Source organism: Bufo bufo, chromosome 8 (assembly GCF_905171765.1).
Source record: "Bufo bufo chromosome 8, aBufBuf1.1, whole genome shotgun sequence".
Taxonomy (NCBI): Eukaryota; Metazoa; Chordata; class Amphibia; order Anura; family Bufonidae; genus Bufo; species Bufo bufo.
The window spans coordinates 191,107,480-191,131,428 of record NC_053396.1 but is presented as its reverse complement, the minus strand read 5'-3'; the positions used below and the strand labels follow the sequence as shown (position 1 = coordinate 191,131,428).

The window sequence follows — 23,949 nt, the reverse complement described above, 5'->3', positions numbered from 1 at the left end:
AAATCAATGGACCCCTTTTTAACAGGACTGCACCCATCTATTGGCCTTTAAAAAGGGTACACTGTGAACGAAGGGCATTTCAGGGGTTAAAATTTATTTTCATGACTATGAAGGCATCAAAACTATGAATTAACACATGTTGAATTATATACATAACAAACAAGTGTGAAACAACTGAAAATATGTCATATTCTAGGTTCTTCAAAGTAGCCACCTTTTGCTTTGATTACTGCTTTGCACACTCTTGGCATTCTCTTGATGAGCTTCAAGAGGTAGTCCCCTGAAATGGTCTTCCAACAGTCTTGAAGGAGTTCCCAGAGATGCTTAGCACTTGTTGGCCCTTTTGCCTTCACTCTGCGGTCCAGCTCACCCCAAACCATCTCGACTGGGTTCAGGTCCGGTGACTGTGGAGGCCAGGTCATCTGGCGCAGCACCCCATCACTCTCCTTCATGGTCAAATAGCCCTTACTTTCAAAGTTTTCCCAATTTTTCGGCTGACTGACTGACCTTCATTTCTTAAAGTAATGATGGCCACTCGTTTTTCTTTACTTAGCTGCTTTTTTCTTGCCATAATACAAATTCTAACAGTCTATTCAGTAGGACTATCAGCTGTGTATCCACCTAACTTCTCCTCAACGCCACTGATGGTCCCAACCCTATTTATAAGGCAAGAAATCCCACTTATTAAACCTGACAGGGCACACCTGTGAAGTGAAAACCATTTCAGGGGACTACCTCTTGAAGCTCATCAAGAGAATGCCAAGAGTGTGCAAAGCAGTAATCAAAGCAAAAGGTGGCTACTTTGAAGAACCTAGAATAAGACATATTTTCAGTTGTTTTACACTTGTTTGTTATGTATATAATTCCACATGTGTTAATTCATAGTTTTGATGCCTTCAGTGTGAATCTACAATTTTCATAGTCATGAAAATAAAGAAAACTCTTTGAATGAGAAGGTGTGTCCATACTTTTGGTCTGTACTGTATATATATATATATATATATATATATATATATATATATATATATACCGAGGACACTGCAGGGGTTGGGGTTTTAACTTAATAATTCAACCTGTAAATGAATGGATGCACAAATTGTTGAAAACTGGCAATGAAAAACTGACAGCCATTTCTTTTTACTGTGTGAATGTAGCCAAAGTGGGAAATAGTATATGTCCAGCTGTAGCTCAATATTTTACTCCAAAAGATCAGGAGATCGCCAGATGGTAACAAGTACTAGAGGTGGAACCTAGTGCTCCAGATTCACACAAAGAAAGGTTTCAATATAAACACAGTGGCAAAATATGAGCAAACACCTTTGAGTTTAGTCGTACTCTTTTACAAAAAGCTAAACTAAACCCCCCAAAAGTCTCCAAGGTGATTGAAATGGATCCTATTGTATCTCAATGGTTACAGACTACAAACAAACCATGTGTAGTCTGATTCTGCAGTCATGGGCTATCCTGTTACATATGCCGCTAGTCTACGGTCTTTAGGTGAGCGAGATGAGAGGGGGAGAAGGAGGTGCACAACACTATAGCAGTGCAGGACACCATCTTTGCAGGTTCAGACGTGGGATTAGGGCTGTACCTGTTTGGATTAGTCCCCTGATGATTTGGTTCCAGTCCAAGGAAACGCGTTGGGACAGTTTTCATTTGGTTACTAGGGCTTCTCTGCATTTTACCCTGATGAAGCTGGGCAGTCACAAGCTCAGAAGGGACAAGCAGGGACTCCTAGACAGATGTGAGGGACGTCTCAGTGGGGTCGCCATTATCAGGGTGAGCACCTTGCTCCCTGAGCATAAAGACTAGCTCAGGACAAGCAGGGTTGAATAGCACCCTTAGACTCGGGACCCCCTCCAGGGACCACGATTCTACTAAGTGGTAAGAACGTTCCCTTTCATTATCTGCACCAGGGGCGTTGCTAGGGTCTGAAGACATCCGGGGCACGAGCCCAAGTGAAACAACGCCCCCACCCCATGAAGCCACGCCCCATCACATGAAGCCACGCCCTCATCACCACCAAAAAAGGGGTGGCCTTCACAGTAGTTATTAACCCTTCAGTGAACGGGGGACTGCTGAATGGGGTTAATAACTACAGTGAAGGGCCTAGCCATCTGGGCAACCCCACAGATCATCCATAACAGTTCCATCCACAGATCCCCCTCCCCATAACAGTGCCATCCACAGATCCCCCTCCCCATAACAGTGCCATCCACAGATCCCCCTCCCATAACAGTGTCATCCACAGACCCCCCCTCCCCATAACTGTGCCATCCACAGATCCCAGCCCTCCCCATAACAGTGCCATCCACAGATCCCCCTCCCTCCCATAACAGTGCCATCCACAGATCCCCCTCCCTCCCCATAACAGTGCCATCCACAGATCCCCCTTCCTCCACATAACAGTGCCATCCACCACAGATCCCCCTCCCCTCCATATTATTTTAAACTGTAATCCTTTAACTTAATTTACTCATAGTGATGATGAATGATAGTGACCTAGTCTAGTCTTACTCAGTCAGAGAGTCTCCCACAGCTAGTCAGCTCCAGCCTCCAGGCAGTGCGGGCGGTGCTCACTCACTGACGTCACGCGCCTGCGTCGCCTAGTGGGAGGAGCAGGCGCCTGACGTCAGTGAGCGAGCACCGCCCGCACTGCCTGCTGTTGCCGGAGGCGGAGCTGCAGTAGGAATCACCTACGGGCTGCGGAATCTTCGGATAATCTTTCAAGTTAATTTAAGTCTGCAGTTGTACTCTGCAGGCGGATTAGGACATGAGCGGCGGGGCCGGTGTAGCGCAGGAGAGTCAATGCGCTGGCCGTCCCTGCCAGTGCACTGCCAGCAATACATTCGGGGCACTGGTCAAAACATCCGGGGCTCAAGCCCCGAATGTTTTGACCTAACGACGCCCCTGATCTGCACGGTTAATTGTTCCACAAGTGTGCGTCACTTATTAATTAAAAGTTATGTATTAAATTGAGGTCACCCCCTGTATTTACACTGTAGACAAGTAGTCCCAAAAATAATAGTGAAGAAGAAGTAGCGGGCATTACATAGTATGAGGACCAAAAAAAGCGCTCAAAAGAGAGTGAGGCTTTCCAGATAAGGTTGTGCACAAGAGGCACAACAGTTCTGAATGGGTCCAGACACCAACCAGGTGCAGCAAAACCCCATGGAAGCAAAAGTTCAGGTGAAATCAGGGTAAAATAAAATTAAATAAAAAAAGGAGCTTCCAGAGCGATCCTAACATTGACAGAATTATTAAAATACATAAGAAAAAGTACTAGCAGTGCTACGCGTTACGTCTCGTAAGGTGTAGCACTGCCTGCACGTTATTATTTTTTATGTGTTTTAATAAATCAGTCAACCTTAGGAGTGTTCTGGAATCTCCTTTTTTATTTTATTTTACACCCAAAATAATAGTGGTCTCTTTTCTGAATTTTATTAGAGAGCTGATACTCCTTCCTAACCACAACTCACAAATGCTGGTGGATTAGTAGAGTGGTGAAGGATTTTCTGTAGATCCTTGGATAAGGTGCTCTAGGACATGTAATTAGCAGTTGGAAATCAAGGAGCCTACACTGTATACTGTTCAGGAAGAGCGGCCCACTGTTGTTGGTGTCTGCCCCTAAGTCAGCTACCATGATATCTCAAGTTTCAGTCTGGTAGGTAGCTGTGACATCACCCATGTTTCCATCAGGTAAGAGGCAGTGACATTATAATCGGCTTCAGTCAGGTAAACTACTGTCACATCACAAATTGATTTCAGTGAGGTAAACTACTATGACAACATAAGTGAGTTTCAGTCAGGTAAGCGGCTGTGAAATCACAAGTAGGTTTCAGTCAGGTACTGTGACATCACAAGTGAGGCTCATTAGAGGGGTTCTAAACTTTGTTTGAACTGATGATCTATCCTTTGGATAGATCATCAGCTTCTGATCGGCGGGGGTCCTACACCCGGGACCCCCGCCGATCAGCTGTTTGAGAAGGCAGCGGCGCTCCAGCAGCGCCGCGGCCTTCTCACTGTTTACCGCTGGCCCAGTGACATCACGACTAGTATCAACTAGTGTGGGTGGGGCTAAGCTCCATTCAAGTAAACAGAGCTTAGCCCAGTTAAAACAAAGTGCAGAACCCCTCTCAGGTAAACTTCTATTATAAGTGGGTTTCAGTCAGGCCAACTATGACATCACAAGAAGCTTTCAGTCAGGTAAGCTACTGTGACATCACAAGTGAGGTTCATTCAGGTAAACTACTGTGACACCACAAGTGGGCTTCAGTCAGGTAAACTACTGTGACACAACAAGTGGGTTTCAGTCAGGTAAACTACTGTGACATCACAAGTGAGGTTCATTCAGGTAACCTACTGTGACATCACAAGTGGGTTTCAGTCAGGTAAGCTACTGTGACATCACAAGTGAGGTTCATTCAGGTAACCTACTATGACATCACAAGTGGGTTTCAATCAGGTAAACTACTATGACATCACAAGTGGGTTTCAGTCAGGTAAGCTACTGTGACATCACAAGTGGGTTTCAGTCAGGTAAGCTACTATGACATCTTAAATGGGTTTCAGTTAGGTAAACTTCTGTGACATCACAAATAGGTATCAGGAAGGTAAGTTACTGTGACATCACAAATAGGTATCAGGAAGGTAAGCTACTGTGACATCACAAGTGGGTTTCAGTCAGGTAAGTTACTATGACATCTTAAATGGGTTTCAGTTAGGTAAACTTCTGTGACATCACAAATGGGTTTCAGGAAGGTAAGCTGCTGTGACATCTTAAATGGGTTTCAGTCAGGTAAACTACTGTGACATCACAAGTTAGGTTTATTCAAGTAAACTACTATGATATCACAAGTGGGTTTCAGTCAGGTAAGCTACTATGACATCACAAGTGGGTTTTAGTCAGGTAAGTTACTGTGACATCACAAGTGAGGTTCTTTCAGGTAAACTGCTATGACTTCACAAGTGGATTTCAGTCAGGTAAACTAATGTGACATCACAAGTGGGTTTCAGTCAGGTAAACTACTATCCCAGCAGGCGTATCGATTTTTCTTCAATGCTTTATTGATCCATACACAGATTGATCCATACACAGGACGCGTTTCGGCCCGTCCAGCCTTCCTCAACTGCATGTTTACAAGGCTTAGAAGTTTAGAAGCAAATCTTGAAATTTTTCATAAATTTTCAAAAACCCAATTTTTAGGGACCAGTTCAGGCCTGAAGTCACTTTGCGAGGCTTGCATAATAGAAACCACCCAAAAATGACCCCATTCTATAAACTACACCCCTCAAGGTATTCAAAACTGATTTTACAAACTTTGTTAACCCTTTAGGTGTTCCACAAGAATTAATGGAAAATAGAGATACAATTTCAAAATTTCTATTTTTTTAATAGATCATGTGATATTTTTATAGACCAGGTTGTCACGGACGCTGCGAATACCTAATATGTATACATTTTTTTTATTTATGTAAGTTTTACACAATGATTTCATTTTTGAAGCCAAAAAAATCATGTTTTAGTGTTTCCATAATCTGAGAGCCATAATTTTTTCATTTTTTGGCCGATTACCTTGGATAGGGTATGATTTTTGCGGGATGAGATGACGGTTTTATTGGCACTATTTTGGGGTGCGTGTGACTTTTTGATCGCTTGCTATTATACTTTTTGTGATGTAAGGTGACAAAAATTGGCTTTTTTTATATCGTTTTTATTTTTTTACGGTATTCACCTGAGGGGTTAGGTCATGTGATATTTTTATAGACCAGGTTGTCACGGACGCGGCGATACCTAATATGTATACTTTCTTTTTATTTATGTAAGTTTTACACAATAACAGCTTTTTTTAAACAAAAAAAATGATGTTTTAGTGTCTCCATATTCTGAGCCATAGTTTTTTAATTTTTTGGGCGATTGTCTCAGGTAGGGGCTCATTTTTTGCAGGATGAGGTGACTGTTAGATTGTTACTATTTTGGTGGGCAAACGCCTTTTTGATCGCTTGCTGTTGTACTTTTTATGATGTAAGGTGACAAAAAAATGGTTTATTTAGCACAGTTTTTATTTTTTATTTTTTACGGTGTTCATCTGAGGGGTTAGGTCATGTGATATGTTTATAGAGCCGGTCGATACGGACACGGCGATACCTAATATGTATACTTTTTTTCCCCCCCTATTTTTTTTTTACCTTTTTTTTTTTACTTTATTTGGGGAAAATGACGTTTTTGTTTATTTTTACTTGAAACTTTTAATTTTTTGGGGGGAAAACTTTATTTTTTAAATTTTTTTTATCACTTTATTTTTTGTCCCACTTTGGGACTTGAACTTTTGGGGGTCTAATCCCCTTTACAATGCATTCCAATACTTCTGTATTGGAATGCATTGGCTGCATGAGTAATACTGTGTTTATTACTCATACAGCTTCCGGCCTGTGAGATCACGGGGGCTGGATCTCACAGGCTCGTCACCGGAAGGCAGCGCGATGCCTCATGAAGGCATCGTGCTGCCTTCCATGCCATCGGGTTCCCCCTACAGCCCCATGGGGACCCGATGGCACCACCGCCGCTGCCGCCACACCAGGTAAAAGCCGCAAACCGCAGGTCTGAATTGACCTGCGGTTTGTGGCGATCGCCGATGCGGGGGGGTCAAATGACCCCCCCACGGCGTTGTGACAGGATGCCCGCTGAATGATTTCCTTATTGTCGATTTGTGTTTGTTGATCCGGTCTTAATGTCATGGCGGACGTGCACAGTATAAAAGATAACACACCAACCAGGCTCTGGACGAGAGACAGGGGAAGGGTCACCTCCTACTTTATCCCTGACCTCTTTCCCTGCACTGCTCAGCCCACAGGCAGACCTTGAAGGTAGGTGTGCTGTGTCCTCCAGCCTGGACTGACAAAACCCTGAACTCCCTGAGATGGTGAAGTGGGGAGATAGAAGCAGCCTGCTCGCACAGAACCTGGATGGGAAAGATGACACCAACAACCAAACTAGAAATGACACTTATCTCTTGAGAGCAGGAACTGACAGCCAACCTTCCCTCCAAACTTCCCTGACCAAAATGATCAGTATAATCCGCTCAGAGCACTTAGCTGGAGACCATTTAAACGAATGACTCCACCCAGTGCACCTGATGAGAGGCGGATCCAGCACGGCACCAAAACAAATACTAAACTCGTGCTGCTATCCTGGCCGACCTCCGCACATCGTCAGAGTGGAGCATGACACTTTTACTTTCTGCATTGTCTCCCCTATATACGACATGCCGCAAGGGCACTTGATTAAATAGACCACATATGTTGTTTCGCATGTATAATAACCCTTGATTTTATAGGATTTTCCTGTCTGTGGAAAAAGGCATTGGGAGAGAGAATCCAGGAGACTAGCATCATACGAACTACATGCTGTAACCCTGGCTGAGTATTTTAAACTGAATCGGATCCTGAGGGGGATGCGAGTTCATCTCCGCCCTACCTTTTTTTTTTTCCAGAAGATCAACAGTATTGTGCGGACTTTGAGAAGATTATAAATAAATGTTCATTGGACATTATTTTACTAACAGTTGATCGACTTCAGAAAGCGATTGGAGAATTAAAGGAGGGCATTGCTACGAGATTCAAGATTCACTAAACTCAGATGAGTTTGAAAAACTGAAAGGCACTGTGGATAAATATATCGACACCTACCGAAGGGAGACGCAAGAAAAGATCGAAATTCCTCAGAGATAGTGAGGATTATTTATTAAATCGAGTGTATCGATGGCAGGATACATCATTCAGGTCTCGTACTGGTTACAGGGGAGGATACAGGCCGGGAAATCAATATTCCGGCAGCGAATCAAACGATTCCCAAGTTACACGCCCTTTTTTCAGGCGGGCCAAGGACGCCATCCGCCACGAGGAAACGCCGGGCGGGCCGTAAGCATCGGAGATCCCGAAAGATCGATACAGTCGATACAGCCGACGGTGACCACGCGATCCCAGGTAGGACACAGTCCATAGTGATTAATTTATCATCGAAAGTTATTTCATGTGAAACGATTGAGCTGCTTGAGAAAGTTCTTTCCTTCTCTCCTACGAATAACATGGATACTTTCGAATTAGATGTGGAATTACAAACGTTTTTTCTTAAGATCAGATTGAAAACACATTTTGCTCAGAAAGATTCCCCCTGTATTATGAAGGATATGAGTTTGGATGGGGGTGGGGGTGGTGGTTGTTTGAGGTCGACTGACCTGGATTTGCGGGTCAAGAGCCGCTTTACCCCCCCAAAAAGCTATCATCCCACCGAGACATTTGTTCATCTTGTCACTAAAGAAATACAACAGAAGTTGGACATAATAAAGAGGGGCGATCTTTCGATTATGCAGAATATTACCACAGAAGAAAGGAGAGCTGCGCGCGATTTGATGGGGGATAAGTCCCTTATTGTGAAACCCGCCGATAAAGGCGGATCGATTGTCATCATGGATAAGGTTCAATATTTACAAGAAGTTTACCGCCAACTGTCCGACACTGATACCTATAGGAAATTGGATCACAAGCCAATTTTTCGAATTAAGGAAAAGATCATGAGGTTGGTGACCGAATATAAGGCTCAGGGAATCATCGACGAGAAATTGAGCAAATTTTTGGTCAATCACTCACCGGTGACACCTGTGTTCTACATATTGCCAAAGGTGCATAAAACCTTAATAAATCCACCAGGCCGACCCATTGGGGCTTCGATCGATTCAGTGCTATCACCTTTGGCAATAGTGTTGGAAAAGGCGTTCACTCCATTAGTAGTGTTGAGCGAACTTCTGTTTTAAGTTCGGCGTCTAAAGTTCGGCTTCCGGTTAGCGAAGAATCCCGATATGGATTCCGAATTCCGTTGTGGTCCGTGGTAGCGGAATCAATAATCGGCCATTATTGATTCCGCTACCACGGACCCCAACGGAATTCGGAATCCATATCGGGATTCTTCGCTAACCGGAAGCCGAACTTTAGACGCGGAACTTAAAACAGAAGTTCGCTCAACACTATCCATTAGTTAAGAATACCCGTTCTTTTCTTTTGGACACGTCTCATTTTTTGCAGGTGATCAGAAATTTGGAAAATATACCTGAGGACAGTTGGTTGGTAACCATTGACGTAGTGAGCCTATATACGTCAATTGAACATCAAAAAGGTATAGTGGCAATTACATCTGCATTAGAACAGAGTCATTTTTCTGCTGAACAACAGCGAATTTTTTCTCGATTTGTTGAATTTAGTTCTTTATAAGAACTATTTTCTTTTTGGAGATCAATTTTATGGGCAGCAGCGTGGGACGGCGATGGGTGCGAATGTGGCCCCGCCCTACGCTAATATTTATATGTCATCGTTTGAACAGTGCTTTGTATATCCAAATGAATATTTTCAAAAATTCGCACTAGTATGGAAAAGGTTTATCGACGACATTTTTTGCGTGTGGGCGGGGCCACTCGCACCCCTCCTCCAGCTGTTTGAATATCTGAATGGGGTCTGGGAGGAATTAAAATTCACCATTACATATGATCAGACATCTGTGCATTTCCTAGATGTCACAATACTCAAGCAGGAGGGGGGAATTTTATGCGCTGATTTATATCGAAAAAATACAGACAGGAATAGTATCCTGCATTAGCGCAGTGCACATCCTCCTTTTCTTAAAAAAATCGATTCCAAAATCGCAGTATATGAGAGTGAAGAAGATTGTGACAGATTCGCAAATGGAGAATGCGAGAGTGAACGAGATGACGTCCCGATTTCTGGAGAGAGGTTATCCTCGGGATATTTTATCCACAGCAATAAGTGCTAGTGGGGTACGAGCTCCACCAAGAGATAACAGTAAGCGCATAGCACTTATACATAAACATCATCCACTGAATCACTAACTGGACAATGTGGGGCGCAAACACTGGCATATTTTGGAGAAGGCGTACCCCACTGTAGTGGAATTTAAAAACCCACCACTTATATATAATAGACGCAATCCCAGCTTGAGAGATCATCTCGTTCGCTCAGATATTGGCACTATGGAGAAGGGAGTGCACTCACTAATCAGAAGGGAGGAACTTCCCCTTGTCTCCACTGTATGCAATGCAGCAATGTGCAGAAAGGTCAGTATTTTCAACATCCACAGACAGGAAAATCCTATAAAATCAAGGGTTATTATACATGCGAAACAAGAAATGTGGTCTATTTAATCAAGTGCCCTTGCGGCATGTTGTATATAGGGGAGACAATGCAGAAAGTAAAAGGCCGGATCAACAAACACAAATCGACAATAAGGAACGAGAATCTTTTATTCCCTATACCGTTACATTTCCATAATCACAATCATTCCATATCACAATTGAAATACCAAGTCATTGAGCGTGTACATTTACCACGGAGAGGGGGGGATCTGAAGAAGTTGTTACTCAAAAGGGAGACGTTCTGGATCCATACCCTTGATACTTTACATCCCAAGGGTCTGAATAGGGATTATGAAGTGATGTGTTTTTAATTAGATTTTTTATATGTTTCCTTGCAGACTACTACGACACGATCATGATGGGAGGAGACTCTTGCTATAAATATTTATAAGGGCACCTGTTCATCGTCGTATTTGCAAGGGTGTTACACATGTGTTGATACTAATTGTGATGTGATGTCATTTCCTGTTTAAATTGATTGGCAGGGTCAGGTGACTAAGCCTATAAATATGTGATATCTTCAGTTGTTAAACATGCAGTTGAGGATGGCTGGACGGGCCGAAACGCGTCCTATGTATGGATCAATCTGTGTATGGATCAATAAAGCATTGAAGAAAAATCTATACGCCTGCTGGGATTTATTCAGATTTTATAGTGGGAGTGATCCCTTCCCGTGCAAGCGAATTTACAAGGTGGTGAGCTGTCTTTCTTCTATATTGAGGTAAACTACTATGACATCACAAGTGGGTTTTAGTCAGGTAAGCTACTATTACACCTTAAATGGGTTTCAGTCAGGTAAACTACTGTGACATCACAAATAGGTTTGAAGAAGGTAAGCTACTGTGACATCACAAGTGAGGTTCATTCAAATAAACTACTGTGACATCACAAATAGGTTTGAAGAAGGTAAGCTACTGTGACATCACAAGTGAGGTTCATTCAAATAAACTACTATGACATCACAAGTGGGTTTCAGTCAGGTAAACTACTATGGCATCATAAAAACTACTGTGACATCACAAGTGAGGTTCATTCAAATAAACTACTGTGACATCACAAATAGGTTTGAAGAAGGTAAGCTACTGTGACATCACAAGTGAGGTTCATTCAAATAAACTACTATGACATCACAAGTGGGTTTCAGTCAGGTAAACTACTATGGCATCATAAAAACTACTGTGACATCACAAGTGAGGTTCATTCAGATAAACTACTATGACATCACAAGTGGGTTTCAGTGAGGTAAGCTACTGTGACATCACAGGTGAGGTTCATTCAGGTAATCTACTGTGACATCACAAGTGAGGTTCATTCAGGTAAACTACTATGACATCACAAGTGGGTTTCATTCAGGTAAGATACTGTGACATCACAAGTGAGGTTCATTCAGGGAAACTACTATGACATCACAAGTGGATTTCAATCAGGTAAACTACTATGACATCACAAGTGGGTTTCAGTCAGGTACACTACTGTGACATCACAAGTGGGTTTCAGTCAGGTAAGTTACTGTGACATCACAAGTGAGGTTTTTTCAGGTAAACTGCTATGACATCACAAGTGGATTTCAGTCAGGTAAACTACTGTGACATCACAAATGGGTTTTAAGTCAGGTAAGCTACTGTGACATCACAAGTGGGTTTTAGTCAGGTAAGTTACTGTGACATCACAAGTGAGGTTCTTTCAGCTAAACTTCTATGACATCACAAGTGGATTTCAGTCAGGTAAACTACTATGACATCACAAGTGGGTTTTAGTCAGGTAAGCTACTGTGACATCACAAGTGGGTTTCAATCATTTAAGCTACTGTGACATCACAAGTGGGTTTCAGTCAGGTAAACTACTATTATATCTTAAATGGGTTTCAAGAAGGTAAGCTACTGTGACATCACAAGTGAGGTTCATTCAAATAAACTACTATGACATCAGATGTGGGTTTCAGTGAGGTAAACTACTGTGACATCACAAGTGAGATTCATTCAGATAAACTACTGTAACATCACAAGTGGGTTTCAGTCAGGTAAGCTACTGTGACAAAGTATTTTTCAGTCTGGTATCCTATGACATCACAGATAGTTTTAGCCATCACAAGTGTGTTAGCATGAATTAAACCACTATAACCTAACTAATTGATTTTGCTGTGACATCAGAAGTGATTTTGAATCAGGGAAGCTATGATTTCCATTATTTAACTGTTTAGGCAATCTTATGTGACATCACATGTGGGTTTTATTCAGGTAACATTCTGTGACATTGTGTGTGACTGAGGTGAGCTGCTGTGACACCACAGATGGTTTTAGTCTGTGACATCATAAGGCATCATAAGGCTAGTTTCACACTAGCAGCAAGGAACTCCGACAGGCTGTTCCGGCAGGTGAACAGCCTGTCGGATCTGTGCTGCCGCTAGTGCACGCGTGCCCCCGGACTACCGCTCCATGGCAAACATGCCGGGGGGCGGCCGGAATAATACTATATGTCTGGAGTAATGGCTTGAACAGGCTGGTACAAGAATGTAGCTCCAATCATATTTTTCTAGTATTGAGATTGTACCTTTTGTTGATGTTGTATAGCAGTGGTGGGTAACCTATGGCACGTGGGTCAGAGGGGGCACTCAGAGCCCTCTCTGTGGGCACGTGGCTCTGTGTGGGCCGTACATAGAGTTTCCACCGTACATAGAGTTGGTACTATTACTAATCAGCGCTTCCATTGTGGTGCGCTCACTAGTACAGCCTTTGCTCCTTTCTTCTGCTTGTGTTAAAGAAATAAATAAAACTCACCTCATCCATCCGATCGCACCGTTGGGAACACTCGCTGCTCAGGACAGGACCTGCGCTCCAGCGTGATGATGTTTCGTAGCATTGACTGGAAGCAGCAGGACATGCGAAACGTCATCACGCTGGAGCGCAGGTCCTGTCCTGAGCAGCGAGTGTTCACTGCGGCGCAAATGGACGAGGTGAGTTTTATTTTTTGGCACAAGAAGGGTGGGGAAGGGGCCATTAATAATACTTTTATTGGGGTCTGTGTTAAGCCATGTCCCACAGCTTAAGTTGGCCAGTATTTTTCAGCAATATTAGTACCGGGAGACGTTAATAGAGGAACAATAATACTAGGGGGGGAATAATGGGGGCATTAATTTGACTGGGGGCCATTATTGAGGACCTTATTAATACTGGTGGCCACAAATGGGGACATTATTAATACTGGGGGCCACTAATGGGGCATTATTAATACTGGGGGCCACTAATGGAGCAGGAGAGCAGGAATTCATGAATAACCATGACTCTTCTCAGGTGGCCGTGACTCTTCTCCAGGCCCAGTCTGCAATGATTGTGATGTTGGTTCTCGGCAACCACTTACATTTAACTTTTTAATGACAGACCGCTGAAATCAACCCACCTGTCTCTACTTTATTCTGCCGGTAGTATGGGCAGCACAAAGTTGATGACAGGTTCCCTTTAAGAGTTGGAAATCAAGGGCCCTCAATTGTTTGTGTCGGCCCCTGGTGCTGACATCGTGGTATGTAAATATATATCGCTTGATCGATAGCCAACATGTGAGATTGTTCAATAGCAACAGAATAATGAATTTTTAACACTTAAAAAAAGACAATAACGTCTTTACAGACTGGGAACAATATTCAATCGCCTACAGAGTATGAATATGGACTTTAAGACATGACTCTAGGATCTGACTACAAAGAAAGTTTGTAGTCTGTAACCATGGAGACACATAGGCTTGCATAATAGCTGTAGACACAAAACGGTACAAGATTTTTCATAAAGACTGTTTGCTTTATTTTTCATCTTAGATCTACTGGAGCATTGCAAAATGTAATACATCTACCTTTTAAGAGGTGGTATCCCCTATAATCACCTCTACAACCATAAAGTACTTACCTCACTGCCGATCACATCTACCTTGTGCTGGACCTGTGGCACCCATTGCCTGATAATTGCAAAGAGTTCAGGAATACTAGTTTGGGGGTCCAACAAGATTTCCTGGCACGCAGGGTCATTGGGATCGAAGAATGTGAAAGCTGTAGTAGAAAAAAAAAGGACAAGAAAAAAATTCAGAACGAACCCAATAAGAAAAGTCTTATACCAATATAAAACCAGTAAAACCAGTGTTACCATAATCCTTAGGGAGAGGAGCCGGGGCTGAGGGGTGAACCACTGGTCTTTTCCGTTTTTCTAGGATTGGACTCTGGAAATCAATGGGACGCTGGTTCTCCTCGGGCGCACAATCTGGGGGGTCCTCCCTGGTCATAATTCTGTGTTAACCAATAGGATTACAATGAATAAAAGAAAAGGAAGATCGTTAAACGGAAAACCCCCGAGGACCAATCACACATTTTAAGTTGACTCCATGACGACTTCAGTCAAGTGCTCACCATTATCATTAGCTCAAGTTGGCCAGTTTATTGAGGACATGCTATAGACCAGGGATCAGCACCCTTCGGCATCCCAACTGCTGTGAAACTACAACTCCCAGCATGCCACATACTCAGCTGTTCTTCTAATTCCTATAGAAGTGAATAGGGCATTATGGGAGTTGTAGTTTCAGAACAGCTGGAATGCCGAAGGTTGCCTATCCCTGCCATAGACTGTATTATAATGAGACCATGTGGCACAAGTAGAAGTATTCTCGCTGCACTGGGACCTCGGGTGGGGAGGGTCTCTGCTTTACTGGCGCCATCGGGTGACGTTCTACTTCCACTGACTGGCCTATCCCTGTCCACCAAAATGGCATTATTATTTTATCATCACTTGTGGTCTTGTTCTGTCACAATTATTGGGAGTTATGTGTCTGTCACTGATATTTAGGGTCTGTCGTTGTTGGGGGTTTGTGGCTGTCAGTGTTATGGGGGTCCTGTTATTCAGGTTTCGGTGTCTGATGTTGTTATTGGATCTTGGGGCTATCATTATCATTTGAAGTCTGTGTGTGAAGCACTGGAATTTGGGGTCTGTGGCTGTCACTTTTATGGAGGTCCTGCTGGTGGCTGTCAGTGTTATAGGGGTCCTATGACTTTCACTGTTAATGGGGGTTCTATGACTATCACTGTTAAAGGGGGTCCTATGAATGTCACTGTTATGGCGGTCCCGTGACTGTAAATGTTAAGGGCGTCCTATGGCTGCCACTGTTAATGGTGTTCCTATGGCTGTCACTGTTATGGTAATGACTGTCACTGTTATGGGCATCCTGTGACTGTCACTGTTATGGGCATCCTGTGACTGTCACTGTTAATTGTCGTGTTTTGGCTGTCACTGTTATGGAGGTCCTGTGACTGTCTCTGTTATAGGAGTGACTGTCACTGTTATGGGTGTCCTATGGATGTCACTGTTATGGGGCTCCTGTGGCTGTCACTTTTATGAGGGTCTTGTGGCTGTCACTGTTATGAGGGTCCTGTGGATGTCATTGTTGTAAGGGTCTTGTGGCTGTCAGTGTTATGGTGGTCCTGTGGTTGTCACTGTTATGGTAGTCTTTGGGCTATCACTGTTATGGGGTTCCTGTGGCTGTCACTATTAATGGGGCCCCTATGGCTGTCACTGTTATGGGGCTCATATGGCTGTCACTATTATGGAGGTCTTGTGGCTGTCACTGTTATGGAGGTCTTGTGGCTGTCACTGTTATGAGGGTCTTGTCGATGTCATTGTTAAGAGGGTTTTGAAGAGGGTCTTGTGGCTGTCAGTGTTATGGTGGTCCTGTGGCTTTCACTGTTATGAGGGTCCTGTCGATGTCATTGTTAAGAGGGTCTTGTGGCTGTCACTATTAATGGGGCCCCTATGGCTGCCACTGTTATGGGAGTCTTGTGGCTGTCACTGTTATGAGAGTCTTGTGGCTGTCACTGTTATGAGAGTCTTGTGGCTGTCACTGTTATGAGAGTCTTGTGGCTGTCACTGTTATGGGAGTCTTGTGGCTGTCACTGTTATGGGAGTCTTGTGGCTGTCACTGTTATGGGAGTCTTGTGGCTGTCACTGTTATGGGAGTCTTGTGGCTGTCACTGTTATGGGAGTCTTGTGGCTGTCACTGTTATGAGAGTCTTGTGGCTGTCACTGTTATGAGAGTCTTGTGGCTGTCACTGTTATGAGAGTCTTGTGGCTGTCACTGTTATGAGAGTCTTGTGGCTGTCACTGTTATGGGGCACCTAAGGCTGTCACTGTTATGAGAGTCTTGTGGCTGTCACTGTTATGTCCCTGTGTCAGGTGACACAACCCCTTTAATGTTGGTTGGGGAACTCACAGGATGAGATATTGACACCCTGTAGTAATTGAGGCTCACCTATGAGATATCAGGATGCAGAGTCACACCGGGGCCCACCAGAGGACGTGATTCCGCTGTTAATTGCATGCTAATTGTTGTTGCTATCACGCAAGACAAATCATCAGTCACATCAAGTAGGTTATTTGTGAATCATCTCATAAGAAAAAGACCCTAGTAATATGTGATTATATAAAAAACATGGACGCTTTCTTCCTAAAACAGTGCCACACCTGTCTGCAGGTTGTGTGTGGTATTACAGTTTAGCCTTATTTACTTCAGTGGGGCTGAGCTGCAATAACAGACACAACCCATGGACATGTGTGGCAGTCTTTCTGGAAAATATGTTCATTAATCCTGGACAACCCCTTTAAGGTATATTAAAGGGTCTGTCCAGGATTTTTAAAAACATGGCTGATTTCTTTGAAAAACAGTGCCACACCTGTCTATAGGTTGTGTCTGCTATTGCAGCTCAGCTCCATTCAAGTGACTAGGGCTCAACTGTTATATCATGCACAACCTGTGACCAGGTGTGGTGCTGTTTTAGGAACAAGCAGCCACGTTTTTCTAGTCTTGGACAACCCCGTGGCTTTACAGGAGCTGAGCAGGCATAATTCCAGGAATGATGAGGTGTGTACTCAGAAATCACAAAGCCCTAAGAACGGGCCCCACAGAGACCCCTTTTATTCGTATATGATAAATGATATAATTCTGGCTACATACAGTCAGGTCCATAAATATTGGGACATGGACACAATTCTAACATTTTTGGCTCTATACACCACCACAATGGATTTGAAATGAAACAAACAAGATGTGCTTTAACTGCAGACCGTCAGCTTTAATTTGAGGGTATTTACATCCAAATCAGGTGAACGGTGCAGGAATTACAGCAGTTTGCATATGTGCCTCCCACTTGTTAAAGAACCAAAAGTAATGGGACAATTGGCTTCTCAGCTGTTCCATGGCCAGGTGTGTGTTATTCCCTCATTATCCCAATTACAATGAGCAGATAAATGGTCCAGAGTTCATTTCATGTGCTATTTGCATTTGGAATCTGTTGCTGTCAACTCTCAAGATGAGATCCAAAGAGCTGTCACCATCAGTGAAGCAAGCCATCATTAGGCTGAAAAAACACAACAAACCCATCAGAGAGATAGCAAAAACATTAGGCACGGCCAAAACAACTGTTTGGAACATTCTTAAAAAGAAGGAACGCAACGGTGAGCTCAGCAACACCAAAAGACCCGGAAGACCACGGAAAACAACTGTGGTGGATGACCGAAGAATTATTTCCCTGGTGAAGAAAACACCCTTCACAATATTTGGCCAGATCAAGAACACTCTCCAGGAGGTAGGTGTATGTGTGTCAAAGTCAACAATCAAGAGAAGACTTCACCAGAGTGAATACAGAGGGTCCCCACAAGATGTAAACCATTAGTGAGCCTCAAAAACAGGAAGGCCAGATTAGAGTTTGCCAAACGACATCTAAAAAAGCCTTCACAGTTCTGCAACAACATCCTATAGACAGATGAGACCAAGATCAACTTGTACCAGAGTGATGGGAAGAGAAGAGTATGGAGAAGGAAAGGAACTGCTCATGATCCTAAGCATACCACCTCATCAGTGAAGCATGGTGGTGGTAGTGTCATGGCGTGGGCATGTATGGCTGCCAATGGAACTGGTTCTCTTGTATTTATTGATGATGTGACTGCTGACAAAAGCAGCAGGATAAATTCTGAAGTGTTTCGGGCAATATTATCTGCTCATATTCAGCCAAATGCTTCAGAACTCATTGGACGGCGCTTCACAGTGCAGATGGACAATGACCCAAAGCATACTGCAAAAGCAACCAAAGAGTTCTTTAAGGGAAAGAAGTGGAATGTTATGTAATGGCCAAGTCAATCACCTGACCTGAATCCGATTGAGCATGCATTTCACTTGCTGAAGACAAAACTTAAGGGAAAATGCCCCAAGAACAAGCAGGAACTGAAGACAGTTGCAGTAGATGCCTGGCAGAGCATCACCAGGGATGTAACCCAGCGTCTGGTGATGTCTATGCGTTCTAGACTTCAGGCTGTAATGGACTGCAAAGGATTTGCAACCAAGTATTAAAAAGTGAAAGTTTGATTTATGATTATTATTCTGTCCCATTACTTTTGGCCCCTTAACAAGTGGGAGGCACATATGCAAACTGTTGTAATTCCTACACCGTTCACCTGATTTGGATGTAAATACCCTCAAATTAAAGCTGACAGTCTGCAGGTAAAGCACATCTTGTTCATTTCATTTAAAATCCATTGTGGTGGTGTATAGAGCCAAAAATGTTAGAATGTCGATGCTCCAATATTTATAGACCTGACTGTACATCCACCACTAGGAGGAGCTAACTGTATGTAGATTTGTACAGGCTGAATGCAATTCAATGGGAGTTGTATTAATCTATATACAGGGTCAGGGAGTACCCCTAGTACTGAGGGACAGTTGGGAAGTATGACTATAGTGAGGTCCTCTTTGGTCCACAGACATAATCCCAGTGCAAGGTGTGTGACTGTAGTGAGGTCCTCTGTGGTCCATAGACATAAGCCCAGTGCAAGGTGTATGACTATAGTGAGGCCCTCTGTGGTCCACATACATAATCCCAGTGCAAGGTGTGTGACTATAGTGAGGCCCTCTATGGTCCACATACATAATCCCAGTGCAAGGTGTATGACTATAGTGATGTCCTCTGTGGTATACAGACATAATCCCAGAGCAAGGTGTGTGACTATAGTGAGGCCCTCTGTGGTCCACAGACATAATCCCAGTGCAAGGTGTATGACTATAGTGATGTCCTCTGTGGTCCACAGACATAATCCCAGTGCAAGGTGTATGACTATAGTGATGTCCTCTGTGGTCCACAGACATAATCCCAGAGCAAGGTGTGTGACTATAGTGAGGCCCTCTGTGGTCCACAGATATAATCCCAGAGCAAGGTGTGTGACTATAGTGAGGCCCTTTGTGGTCCACAGACATAATCCCAGAGCAAGGTGTGTGAATATAGTGAGGTCCACTGTGGCCCATAGACATAGCCCCAGTGCAAGGTGTATGACTATAGTGAGGCCCTCTGTGGTCCACATACATAATCCCAGTGCAAGGTGTGTGACTATAGTGAGGCCCTCTGTGGTCCACAGACATAATCCCAGTGCAAGGTATATGACTATAGTGAGGTCCTCTGTGGTCCACAGACATAATCCCAGAGCAAGGTGTGTGAATATAGTGAGGTCCACTGTGGCCCATAGACATAGCCCCAGTGCAAGGTGTATGACTATAGTGAGGCCCTCTGTGGTCCACATACATAATCCCAGTGCAAGGTGTGTAACTATAGTGAGGCCCTCTATGGTCCACATACATAATCCCAGTGCAAGGTGTATGACTATAGTGATGTCCTCTGTGGTATACAGACATAATCCCAGAGCAAGGTGTGTGACTATAGTGAGGCCCTCTGTGGTCCACAGACATAATCCCAGTGCAAGGTATATGACTATAGTGAGGTCCCCTGTGGTCCACATACATAATCCCAGTGCAAGGTATATGACTATAGTGAGGCCCTCTGTGGTCATATTATCTAACACAGGGCTGACCAGCTCCATTATAATAAGGCAATTTATGGTCCAGTGAGATAATACCAGTAAAACCAGTATTAGTAGGCTAAAGTACCATGTGGTCCAACCAAAGAACATTGTGGCTAAAATAACTCTGTTCTAGTCAAATAATCCCTGAGCACTGTGGTCCCATCATACAACATTCCACCTCGTTCTAACACTAATGCTGGCTGTACAGACCATGCCGGTCAACCCAAGGGCCAAGGAAGAGAAGAACCTTCTTACTTTGCCATCCCTTCTTTGGCTATATAAGACAAGAACAAGTCCTCCAGTCTCTATTGTACCCAGTACCTATTTATGTACCCATAACTGGGGCCATGGATGGGGATCAGGTTGTATCCACCAATATTCCCAGTTTTTGAGATGGGGTACATTTAGGCTCATTGTTATCTTAATATTTTATGGCACGGTCATGTATTACTAGTGTACAGTGTAGGGTACTGACCCTTCTTAAGGAGATCAGCCGTGTGTGGAGACTTATTGGTAATGCTCCATGGGAAAATAATATGCAAAGAAGGTATCTCTCAGGTGAAGAGAACCATCTCACTGGCGCCACCTTTTGGATGTGGCTCCCTAAGAGTCGAAGTCTGACTTGGTAACAAGCTTTGGGACAGCTGTTTTGGGGTGCTTGCCCATTATCAGTATGGACATGAAAGGGACGTGACAAGAGAAGGGGCAAGCGGGTATATATTCAGTGTTGAGGGAACTTCTGTTTTCAAGTTCGGCATACAAGGTTTGGGTTGTCTAAGAATTCCGTTATGATTCCGCTACCATGGACCATATAAGTTATGGCCCGTGGTAGCCGAATCCTTAACGGAATTCTTAGGTAACCTGAACCTTGTACTCTGAACTTGAAAACAGAAGTTCGCTCATCCCTAGTCCCAAGGCTTGTTAAAAAGTTGGGCTTTGACTCATAGGGAGCCAATTCCACAAAGTGGTGCTGGTGAGATGGAGATGGTCCTCTTCTCCTGGAAGATGCCTCTTTGCATATTATTTTCCCATGAAGCATTGCCATATGCAGTCTCCTTAAGAAGAGCCAGTACCCCCCTTAAACTAAGTCCAAGGCATCTCCATCAACCAGAATCCTACTAGCGAGGGGCAAGCACTCCGAAACAGCTGTCTGCGGATGGATATTTGGCTTTTTTCCCTGGTACTGTCCCATTATCATACTAGTTACTTGCGGAATCGCATCTGGACCAGTCACGTAACCCCAGTTCGGGTCAGTCATTATCCCAGTACAGCTCTATGGGGACCACATATACAGTCCCATCAGTACTGTCACACACTCTGCACACCATGCGTATATACAATATTATTACAGACCACCTCTATAATAGTACCAGGGGGTACAATTAAGATGGTCCCTTTAACAAACCTCTCTGATTTACAATTCTGCTGCTATAACTCAAAGAATGTGACTACAAGACGCTGATTGTATTGCATGGACAATGAGCGAGCAGTGGGGGACGGAGTCAGGCGAGCCGCCAGGGCCCTCGATTATTCCAGGCTGTGTCTGAAAATGTCCGCAGGCACCGAGCCAGGGCTGACAGGGGAGGGCAGGGACGTAGACCGGGCTCAGCAATCACAAAGAGCAAAACGTTGGAGGATAGGAGAGGGACACAAAGGACCAGGGAAGAGAGAAGACGCGAAACCTAGTACAGCCTGGGTCACAAAGATGGGGACGTAGAAAAAGGGGAAGAGGATTAAGGAAGGGACCCATTGAAAAAACACAGGACAAGGGAATAGGGGATCGAACCGGGGACCAGCCATAAAGAGGGAGGTCGTTTAGGATGAGAGGTGGTCTGTGGGACATCAGTCCCTGATGATAGAGGCATGGTGTGTATGATCACTTATATGTCCACCATGGGGTAGAGGAGAAAAATGAAGGGGAGGCAAACAGAGATGTGAGCAAAGGCAGAGATAGAGAGATGGAAGGAGAGAAAAGAGTAAGAGGCTGAGGAGGAGAGAAGGAGGATCGGTGGCTGTTCTGTAGACGGCTGGAGGGGGGGTTGGATGGGAAGTAATTTGGAAAGTGCTAGTTAATAAATCACAGTCACTTGTATTGACCACACGACGATGTATGAGCTGGCATTAGCTCCCACCATGTATTACTGACACATACCTGCATGATTCCTCCCTTATACTGCAACACGTACAGTATATATTACTTGTAATTTCCCTTTTTATTTATTTTTTTGGGGATATTTGTTGTATGTTCTGTAAGGCTGGGCATTTCTCTGTGTGTCGTACGGAGCAGTTTTATACTTATGTCTTGTATACTGTATATTCCAGACTGTGTCCTAAATGTTCCGCTATGTACTGGACTATTTATACTCCTATACACGTCACAAAAATGTAGTATATTCTAGAGAAGTGTATCTGTATATGTGGGCATAGCTCTTATACAATAATTTATAGATAGGAAGATAAATGATAGATAGATGATACATTTTACATAGAAACATATGAAATAGATGATGACTAGATAGATATTAGGTAGATAATTATACCAATATATGAATAGATAGATTTGATAAAGATGATAGATAGTTATATCAATAGATATGAAATAGATTAACAAATAGATATTAGATACATAGAAACATGTTAGATGATTAGAGATGATGATGATAGATAGATATGAAATAGACGAAGATTAGACCGATAATAGGTAGATTGATAGATATGAAATAGAAAATAGATCAACAAATATATAGCTAGATAGAAGACAGATAATAGATAGATAGATAGATAGCAGATAGATAGATAGATAGATAGATAGCAGATAGATAGATAGCAGATAGATATAAGAGATAGATAGATAGATATTAGATAGACAGATAGCAGATAGATAGAAGATATATAGATAGATAATAGATAGATAAATGATAGATAGATAGATAGATAGATAGATAGATAATAGATATAGATAATAGATAGATATACTGTATGATAGATAGAAGATATATAGATAGATAATAGATAGATAATAGATAGATAGATATATAGATAGATAATAGATAGATAATAGATAGATAGATAGATAGATAGCAGATAGATAGATAGATAGATAGATGTAAATGCTGTATATTTTAAATCCTACAAATGCAGCAGACATGCTATCTAGACGCTGTACATCAGGATGGCCTCCAGGGCTCTGCCAGGTAGTCAGGAGTCAGACTCACCAGGCCTTGCTCTGGCAGAGGCTGCTGTCCTTGGTCCTGATCCACCTGATGCTGGTCCTGCCGGTCACTATCAGGCGTCCTGTGGTCCTAAGGCTGAATCCTGGGAGCTGCGGATTTTTGGTGGGATCAGTGTCCTGGTGCTGCTGCTCCGGTGTTGTTTTTTTCTTTCGTTCCTGCGTCACTGGGATGCTGGGGGACTGTGTGGATAATGAGAGGGAGGAGAGAAGGGAGGTGGAGGGACCCAGGGCTGAGAGGGAGGCAGACATGGGGGAGGAGGAGGAAGGCGCAGCTTTTAGAGAAAACAGAGGCAGCAAGCAATGGAGGCAGGACATAAAGAAATGGGGAAGCAAGCCATACATCCCTATGGGAAGAGAGAGCAATAAAATCACATACGAAACCAACAGAACACAATAGAGTCACATAATGAGAGGATAAATTAGCGAATAATAATCGTAGGCTTATGTAACAGAATAGGCCAGGAGATGCTATCGGTAAAAGGTAAATGTCTACATATAGAGGTAGTACAAAGAGCAAGAAACGCCAAGGATGGCCAAGGACTTGAATCAATAAGCACCAAAACATCTGTACCCTCTGTGGTGACCATAGAAGAAGCAAAGGTCATGGTCCTAGACAAAATGCTCTTGCATTGTGGAAAATTTC

At 43.4% G+C, this 23,949-nt stretch overlaps 1 protein-coding gene across 1 annotated transcript in view; it reads right to left on the bottom strand.

Moving 5' to 3' along the window:
- CLIP3 (CAP-Gly domain containing linker protein 3) overlaps positions 1-23,483 on the bottom strand; it is a 35,974-nt gene extending 12,491 nt beyond the window's left edge. Inside the window, exons 1-3 of the mRNA XM_040442846.1 lie at positions 23,290-23,483; positions 14,333-14,472; positions 14,099-14,238 (exon numbers count right to left, since the gene is read on the bottom strand). Coding sequence (XP_040298780.1) covers positions 14,099-14,238; positions 14,333-14,468 — 276 coding nt within the window. The 5' untranslated portion in view covers positions 14,469-14,472; positions 23,290-23,483. The remainder of the gene's footprint in view (positions 1-14,098; positions 14,239-14,332; positions 14,473-23,289) is intronic.
- Between the last annotated feature and the right edge of the window lie 466 nt (positions 23,484-23,949).